Raw genomic sequence first — 9654 nt, forward strand, 5'->3', positions numbered from 1 at the left:
TACATAGATAGATACATAGATAGATAGATAGATAGATAGATAGATAGATAGATAGATAGATAGATACATACATACATACATACATACATACATACATAGATACATAGATACATAGATACATAGATAAGAAATTTGATTTACTTGATACCAAGGACTTTACACAACTTCCCCAATCTTCAAAATAAAACAACTTCAAAATGCTATCTCTATCCCAGTTTCCAGAAAAAGACAGTAAGGAGCAGGAGCAGCAGGTGAGAAAGCAGATCTTTCCAGTTGGGTCAGCTGGTTTCCCGCCCATCACTGGCCTATCATTCCACCATTGTTGCTTCATGTCTTTGATCATAGAAGTCTCTGGAATTATATTAGTGTCCTGTTGCTGCTATAACAAATAACCACAAATCTGGAAAGATAAAAGAATAAATCAATAAGACAAAACAAAACGAAAGCCCAGAGTCTTATGTAGCCCAGGTTGGCTTTGTAGCTAAGGGTGACCTTGAGTTTCTGATTCTCCTGTCTCCATTTCTCAGTGCTTGGCACCCACTGCACAGCCCCAAGTGGAAAGATGGGAAAGAGATGTTAAGGGCAGGAGCAGGGGACGAGTGTCGTTACCTGGACTCCACAAGCAGAGTGGCCTTGGGCAATTTCCTTCTTCCCCAGTCAGGACTGCTCCATATTTAAGATAAGAAAACAAACTGAATGGGGTGAGGGGCGAGAATAGAATTTTACCGAGCCACTGGGCGATGGTGGTGCACATATTTAATCCCAGCACTAGGGAGGCAGAGGCAAGCAGATCTCTGAATTCAAAGCCAGCCTGGGTTATGGAGCGAGGCTTAACCACTGAGCCCTCTCTCCAGCCCTACGGGGTTTCTTTATGTAGCTTTGGAGCCTGTCTGGGAACTAGTCCAGGAACTAGACCAGACTGGCCTTGAACTCCCAGAAATCCAGCTGCCACCACCCAGCTAGAACACTTTCTTAAAGATAAGACAGTAACGGTGCTCTTTCTGCAGCCACCAGACGTGACCCGAGATGCCCTCCCCACAGCAAAGCCAGCCAACAACATCCTGCCTCTCTTTTCAGGAGATCCCATGGCACAGCAGCTTGCCTCTGGTGGCAAGCTGGAAGACTTTCCTGTTGTTCTTCGGCACAACCATCTTCACCTTTGAAGGTGTGGGGATGGTAAGAAAGATGAGGTGCCCTACAGGGTGGCCAGCTGTTGTGTCACCCTAGCAGTGTTGAGCCCCTGACGCACGATGACTTCCTGGTGATGGGAAAGTCTGAACTAGTGAGGGCCCCTCCCAACCCAGACCACACCTCAAGCTCCCAAGATAAAGATAAAGATGGAAAATTTGCTGATTATCCCACACTGAGCAGGGTGTTGGGGCAATAGCAAGAGGAGACAAGATTAAGGGGGAGCTAGCATCTGGAGGAGGTGTGGCTGTGTGGAGGGGTGTGGTCTTGTGGAGGGGTTCCTGATGATTCCACCGACCAGGAGAAGAACACCTGTGCCTGTAAGGGAGCTACACCCACATAATGGCTCTGCTTTTGACCCTGTCTTTCCCAAACTGTCTGCTTCCAGGTTCTTCCTCTCAAAAGCCAGATGAAGAGTCCACAGCAGTTCCCTGCCGTGCTGTATCTGAGCATGTCCTTTGTTATCTTCCTCTACATCTGCCTGGGGACTCTTGGCTACATGAAGTTTGGCTCAGACACTCAGCCTAGCATCACCCTCAACTTGCCCAATTGCTGGTAGGAACCTGCCTGCCTCACGCTTGGTTACCTTTAGCAGAAGACATGAGCTGCTGTGAACCGTTGACATTCGTGTTAATTATGATAATGGATGGATGTGGTGACCAGACACTGGGCTCCCTCTCAGTTTCTCTCAGCAGCCTTAAGCATCATCACTGAAGACTCCATAGAACAGATGATGCCACATCAGAGGCTGTCAGTGACCTTCCCAGCTAACACTGTCTAGTGGGAGTGGGAGACTTGCGTTCCAAGTTTGACCCTAAAATGCTCCGGCCCTAAGAGGGTCAGTTTGGAGCTGTTGATGAAACAGAATGTGAAAACTCCATGGTAGAGCATTTGTGCAGATTGTCTGAGGCCCTAGGTTGGATAAAAATAACAATAATATTTTTAAAATTTTTGAGATAGGGTCTCAAGTAGCCCAGGATAACCTCAAACTTCCTTTGTAGCCAAAGATAGCCTTGAATACCTGACCCAACCTGCCTCTCCTTCCCAAGTGCTGGGATTACAGGCATGCGCTACCATTACCTGGGACTGCTTTAGACTCTTGAGTATCCCCAGCTGGGACTCAGCCTGGAATCCTGGCCCTCGGTCATTTGTTCTTTCATCCATCTATCCAGGAAACTCCCAGAGGTGGGATCTTTAGATCCTAGTGACTAAGTACCTGTTCTAAAGCTAACTAATAGGATCCGCATTCTGGTTCCTCCATGGCCGTGGGTGAGCCTCCCACCCTTCTGTACAGTAAGGCTTACTCACGTGCCTCTTTGTGTCGGTCAGGACAGCGTCATGATGCTCCGATCATGAACCATCACCTTGGCTATCACGCAACTGCTTAACTCTTTGTTCACATCAACCCATTATGGGATGGCCCAGGCTCTCTAGTGGATCAGCCACACTCCAGGGTGTTGCTGGTTGTCATGACTAAGAGCCACCGAACGCCACCTGCCCTTCCCAAGCAGCTAGCGCAGCAACTTCAACTACCTTAAGCTAGATGGGAGAAAGATAAGCTTTGCTTCCACCCTGGCAGGAAAGGGCCTGGAAACCTTGGGCGAACAGCCCTCTACTGCACTCCCTGGCAGAGTGTGTGCTGGCAGCGATTGCTTTAATATACAGAAAATGCTAGAAAAGTGGCATGCAGCGAACTCTGCGGATTATCAACTGTTACCACTGTGACGGGTCCTTACAGGCTTGGGCTCTCAGGTGGGCGGGGGCAATGGTGCCATCCATCTTCCCCAAAGCCAGAGCAGTAAAATAAGGAAAATGTCACCAGACCCACCCTCCTCGCCGTGCCCTGCTAATGACCAGATGAGATCATGAGTGTGGAAGCTTTGAAGTTATGCCCTATTTTATGAAAGTGAGATATTATCTTAATACGCGGGTCTTATTCTTCTTGGCTACTGTACTTCCTCTGGCTATCATGGGCAGAGCCTTTTCATGCGGAAGGTGGCAGCTAAATACATGGGCAGCGAGCTCCGTCAGGCTTTTTACACAGGCTGGCATACGCCGGCTGGTGAGTGGAGGGAGAGGAATCCACTCTTGAGGGAAGTCTTGAACAAACAACCCTTCTCAGTAAAAATAGCAACAATTCCAGTCCAAAAAAAGGGGGGTGATAAGTACACAAAATAACAATTTTATATACAAAAAGGTCCTCAAAATATACACAAGAAATACCAGTTTAAAAAATTACAGTATTGAGGCTGGGGGATAACTCAGCTAAGCATGCTTCTCACAGAAGCAAGAGACCTGAGTTAGGCCTTCAAAACTCACATAAAAATCTGGGTTTGGAGCTGGGTGGTGGTGATGCACACCTTTAATCCCAGCACTCACGAGGCAGAGGCAGGTGGATCTCTGTGAATTCGAGGTCAGCCTGTTCTACAAAGAGAGTTCCACAGCAGCCAAGGCTAAACAGAGAAACCCTGTCTCAAACACTCCCTCCCCACCCCAGCACAAAAAATCTGGGTTTGGAGGTGTACGTTTGCCATCCTAGCACTGGGGAGTGGAGACAAGCAGATCCCTGGAGTGTGCCAAACCAGTGAGTGACCCAGGGCCCACGGAAAGACCCCCTCATCAAAAACAAGGTGCCAGCTCCTGAAGAACAACACCTCTCCATGCTTGCACACACGTGTGCATATAGGAACACACACACATACTGCAGTGTCAGAGACTGACATGGCCCACATGTTATTTTGGCACTTAGAGATGCTGTAGACTAGAACAAAAGGGTGGTAATCAAAATTTAAAGATCATAGCTGGGGTCTGATGCATAGCTCAGTGGCTGAGTGCTTACATAGCATACACGAGGCTCTGGGTTCAGTCCTCAGGACTACATAAACCACAGTGGTGGTTCATGCCACTAATCCCAACAATTTCAAAATGGAATCTGAAGGTCGTTCTTGACTGCATATCCACCTGGAAACCAGCCTGGATACAGGCTGGGATACGGGGTGAGATTCAGTGTCAAGAAAAAAATTAATTTAAAAATCATAAATTAAAGAATATGGGGTGTGCAAGCTATAGATGCTGAGGTAAACAGATGTGGGACATGTGGGTGTTTGTCATATATAATGAGATATGCAGATGTGAGATGTGTGAGCACATCATGTGTGCTATGATAAGCAGATATATGTGGAGATAGTCTTTGCTGCATTGTTTGTTTCCTTGGCAAAAGACGGAATAATCTAAGTTTCCCATTAACTGCTGACTAGTTGAAAAACTGGAAAAAAAAATCTCTGTGCTGTTAAATAGAAGTACCAGACATGTGCTTACAAGGAACAACTTTTACAAGAAATATTTTTTTGTTTTGAGATGGGATCTCACTGTATAAGCCTTGTTGACTTGGAACTCACTATGCATACCAAGTTGGCCTCAAACTTGTGTCAATCCTCCTTCCTCTGCCTCCCAAATTCTGTGATCATAGGCATGTCCTACCACATCCGGTTTTATATTTGATGAAATAACAAAGGTCAACAAACAATTCACAGAGATGTGCCACTGTGCCTCTGTGGGTGTATGTGTGGCTCCCCTACTTTCTGTTTTAAAATGTAGGCACAGGGCTGGGAGGATGACTCAGTGATAAAGTGTTTGCCACCCAAACATGAAGACCCAACTTAGAACCCTGAAACCCCGTATAAGAGCTGGGCACAATGGTGCACGTCTGTAATCCCAATGTTCCTCAGTGAGAAGGAGACAGAGACAGGAGAATCCATGTGGTGCAGCTAGCCTGCACATGCAGCAGTAACAAATGGGACAGACGCTGCTCAGATATGGTAGAAGGCCAGGATGGACACTTGAGGTTGTCATTTGACCTCCACATGTGAGCCATGGCAAACTCAGAGGGAAGTGCAGTGCGAATCAGGGGCAGGGAAATGGTCGAGCCTGTATGGCTGCTACACTGTGAATTGCATTACACGTACATATGACATAATTTTTCAAATAAAATATTTAAATGAAATACTTGGAGGTTCCTATAGCTCCAGAACTTACAGGAATGCATGGTTCCGTGTCCCCTCTGAGCCAGTCTGACCTGAGTCACTGACCCTTGACCTGTGAAGCTTCCAGTGAGTCCCCAGCCACCTTCCTGGAAGCCTGATGGCATCACACATCCTTTCAATGTTCCGTCTGCAGGTTGTACCAGTCAGTCAAGCTGATGTACTCTGTTGGCATCTTCTTCACTTATGCCCTCCAGTTCCACGTCCCAGCTGAGATAATCATCCCCTACGTCATCTCGAGAGTGTCTGAGAAGTGGGTTCTGTTCGTAAACCTGACCGTTCGCACAGCCTTGGTCTGCCTGACCTGTGAGTGGGGGAGGTGACGCTTATTCACCCAAACCTATGACATGTGTCCTACCCCAGTATAGTGCCTACCCCAGCAGCCTTGGCTCCGCCACCTGTCTGTGATCTACAAGATGTTTGTCTCCTTGCTTCTCTTCTTTCTACCTGAAGACGGGCTTAGAAAACACAGAAAGAAAGCCACCCCCAGTCCTCTTGCCTAGGAAGTGGGCACTGACCGAATCATGGGAGAAGGCAAGATTTTTCTTGTACAGCCACTTGCCTACCTTCTGGCCACTGTACTTACTGAAGTGTCTGCCACTCATACCAACCTAGCATTGCTACCACCTGAGGGAGCAATGGCCCAGGGAAATCATCACATCCCCACATCACACAGCTCCATGACAGATGGGGGATGTGGTCCCTAGAGCCTCTCTCCTTCCCATTTTAGGTGTGATCAAGTCTCTGTGTCATCAATTATTTAATTGTGAAGAAATTTATATATTTAATTGTCCCTAAAAGGGACAATTAGTTGGGCTGATTTGTTCAAGATTTGGGGGTTATTTTACGACTTCCCCCACCCTCTTTCTTCCTTCACCCACCCCTTTTGTTCACGGCAAACATAGCTTAGGAAGCATTGGAAGAAGGGCTGGGCCATCCTTTTTCTGGAACATTCTAGGAAGAGAGGATCAGAAGAGGTGCCAGGAGGAAAGAGCAAAGGAACTGGAGATGTTTGACCTAGAGAAGTGAGGTTACTGGACTTCTAGTGTTTGATAGAGTACGAGGCAGAAGAGACCCTCAGTGTGTGTGAGAGGGAGATTTGCTGGCTGCCAGACTAGCTCCAGATCCAGTGAGAGACCCTGTCCCAAGGGATAAGACACAGAGTGCTAGATGACAGAGCAGGACACTTGATTCCCTCTGCTGGCCTACACACTTGTTCACACACACACATACACACACACACACACTCACACACACATAACATACATATACACACACACCTACACACACCCCATTTTTTCTCTACAAAAACAGTAATTTTAAAAAAGGATTGGGGGACAGACAGGGAGACAGGGTCTGGAGCCATGGTGCCTGATCTAATCCTTAAACCCCAAAGCCAGGCTTGTTGGGGACTCCCCTCTTTGAAGCACACCCAGTGAGTCTACATTCCCCTCTCTTTCTGCAGGTTTCTCGGCCGTTTTCATCCCTCGCCTGGACCTGGTCATCTCCCTGGTGGTTTCTGTGAGCAGCAGCACCCTGGCCCTCATCATCCCGCCCCTGCTGGAGATCGCCACCTTTTACTCTGAGAACATGAGCTGTGTGACCATTGCTAAAGACGTCATGATCAGCATCCTGGGCCTCTTAGGGTGTGTATTTGGGACATACCAGGCGCTCTACGAGATGACTCAGCAGGCCCACCTTTCCATGGCTAACTCTACAAAGGGCTACACATAATTGCCTATTTTTATTTGCATAGCTCTTCCTTCCTCCCATCCTCTGTTGGAATCCCATTATACACGTTTCAAAACCCAGCATCTCTATGCTAATTAGTGGTTTCTTTATCTTCCAAGAGGAACATGGTACTGGTGTGTGGATTGGGACTGATCCCTGAAAGGTGCCCTGTTATTGGCTTTGGGTTTCTTGGGCAGTTCTTTTGTGCCTTGAAGCCCAAATCAGGCCAAATCTTTGATACCATCATCCTTAAAAAGCCGGGCAAGGCAGTGCATGTCTGTGGTTCCAGTGCCAGAGAGAAGGGGAGGCAGGCGAAGACAGATGGAGGCCTAAAGGTCATTGGCCAGTCAGCCTAGCCAAATCAGTGAGTTCAGGTTCATTGAGACACCCTGTCTCCCGAAAATAAGATAGACTGCAATTGAAGAAAGATACCTGATATCAACCTCAGTCTCCACATGCATGTACATGTACACAGATGTACACACACACACACACACTGATAAGTACACGTACCACACAGCCAAAGTGGGGGAAACAAGAAACAGAATGGGTGGGGATGGGTGTAGAGATGACTCATCAGTTAGCAGCACTTGCTGTCCTTGCATAATTCAGTTCCCAGCTCCCATGTCGGGCAGTTCACCATGGCTGACTCTAGCTCCAGGCGGTCTGACACCCTCTTCTGGCCCTGTGGACAAACACACACTTCTATAAATTAATAGTAAATAAATTTTTTTTTTAAAGAAAATGGATGGTGCACCTCACACCCCCCGATGCCCTGGAAATCCCACAAATGAAAGAGTGGTTGCTTTCCCTATGTCCAGAAAGGATTTCTGCAGCGTCAGGCTTAGAAAGTGTGCCCTGAAGGTAGTCTCAAGAAGAAAGTGGCCTTAACTTTGTCCAGCCACAGGGTCAAAACTTATCCCCCAAATGTTTAAAAAATAATTTCCCATAATTAGTTACTCTGCTGTCCTGGCGATCTGAGGAGCCAGAGATAAAAGTTCACTTCTTGGAGGTTTTCATTATATGTCCATCTTTCATAGAAGACACGTTCTCATTGCTACCCGAAAGGAACGGCTTTCCCATCTATACTGTTTCCTTCTTTTCCTCCTCCTTCTCTTCCCTTCCCTTCCCTCTCATCTCACCCCTTCCTCATCTCTCCTTCCCTCCCTTCCTCTCCCCCTGCCTGTCTACCCCTTTTCCTCCCTTCTTCCCTCTCCCCTCCTCTCCCTCCAGTGGAGAAAGAGATTTCATCCTCAGCAAGGATTATTGACCTACTTTTTAAATAACATTTGGCTGGGGGAGGGTTTTAAAAAGACAGCGCTCTCCGCAGGCACGCTGCTGTTGTGTTCCATGTCCAAGGACAATTTTGTAGCGTGGAAGTCTTGACACGTGTAGCCCTCCTGGGCATTTGTCCCAAGCATCTTTTGTGCTTGAAAAGATTAACATAACATAGGAGAACATATGTAACTCTGACTTACCAATGAGCAAAAGCTGCTTGAAAAAAACAAACAAACGGGCGAGCCATCCAGGCCCGAAGGTGCAGGCCTATAATCCCAGTGACACAGAAGGCTGAGGCAAGAGAATTACAAGTTCAACATCTACCTGTGCTGTTTATAGAGGGGGTTCGAGGTCAGCTTGAGCAACAACTTAGTGAGAGCCTGTCGCCAAAATAAAAAGTGAACACAAAGAGGGTGGGATGTGACTCAGGGGCAAAGCTGTTCGCTGGCATGTGGAAGACCTGAGGTTAAATCCCCAGCAGAGCAAAAAGCAAACTAACAGAATGATGTGAGCCATAGCTGGATAAAAGCATTATGGGAAAATAAGTAACTGGGACTGGCGCCCAGAGCCTTGTGCAGACTAGGTGAACATGTACTAACGGAGCCACTGCCCAGGCTTACGGTGGCTCTTAAGTTCTTTGTAGAGCTTTTCCCTTGCATTCCTAACCTAGCTAAGTGTGTGTTGCAAGAGGCCTGTTGTCTGGCCTGTCTCTGCTTGTGACGTGCCTCCTCGCTGACCACAACCACTCCTGACTAGATTTAAAGTGAGAAACGTGACTCTTTGCTTTTGCTTACATACTTAAAATCATTGCATGGTTATGAGCTGAGTAGTGGTTTGGATGAGAATGGACCCCAGAGGCTCATAAATTTGAATGCTTGATCACCAGGGAGTGGAACTGTCCGAGAAGAATTAGGAGGACTAGGAGATGGGCCTGTGTTGGAGAAGGTGCCGTCTTGTAGGAGGAGGGTGTCACTGGAAGAGGACCTTGACGCGTCGAAAGCCCAAACCAGACCAAGTTCTCTTTCTGTCTACTGCCTGAGGATCAGGATGTAAGGCTCTCAGCCATTTCTCCAGCACTGTCTGCCTACTGGCCACCACACTTCCTGCTGTGATGGTAATGGTCTAAGTCTCCAAAAAACGATAAGCAAGCCCCCAATTGAATGTCTTCTTTTATAAGAGTAGCCTTGGTCATGGTGTCTCTTCACAGCAATAGAACAGCACCTAAGACAAGCTGGCTATTTTTTGTTGTTGTTGGGGGTTTTTTTGTGTTTTTTTGTTTGTTTGTTTGTTTTTCAAGTCAGAGTTTCTCTGTGTAGCCTTGACTGTCCTGGAACTCACTCTGTAGACTAGGATGGTCCCAAACTCAAAGAGATTCACGGGCCTCTGCCTCCCGGGTGCTGGGATTAAAGGCATGTGC

At 47.3% G+C, this 9654-nt stretch overlaps 1 protein-coding gene across 1 annotated transcript in view; it reads left to right on the forward strand.

Moving 5' to 3' along the window:
* Positions 1-6971, forward strand: part of LOC102002354 (proton-coupled amino acid transporter 3) — a 23796-nt gene extending 16825 nt beyond the window's left edge. The window contains exons 7-10 of the mRNA XM_005350050.2: positions 1081-1176; positions 1577-1743; positions 5365-5534; positions 6694-6971. Of these exons, the coding sequence (XP_005350107.1) occupies positions 1081-1176; positions 1577-1743; positions 5365-5534; positions 6694-6962 (702 nt within the window). The 3' untranslated portion in view covers positions 6963-6971. The remainder of the gene's footprint in view (positions 1-1080; positions 1177-1576; positions 1744-5364; positions 5535-6693) is intronic.
* The last annotated feature ends 2683 nt before the right edge of the window (positions 6972-9654 follow it).

The sequence above is a fragment of the Microtus ochrogaster genome, chromosome 7 (assembly GCF_000317375.1).
Source record: "Microtus ochrogaster isolate Prairie Vole_2 chromosome 7, MicOch1.0, whole genome shotgun sequence".
Classification (NCBI taxonomy): Eukaryota; Metazoa; Chordata; class Mammalia; order Rodentia; family Cricetidae; genus Microtus; species Microtus ochrogaster.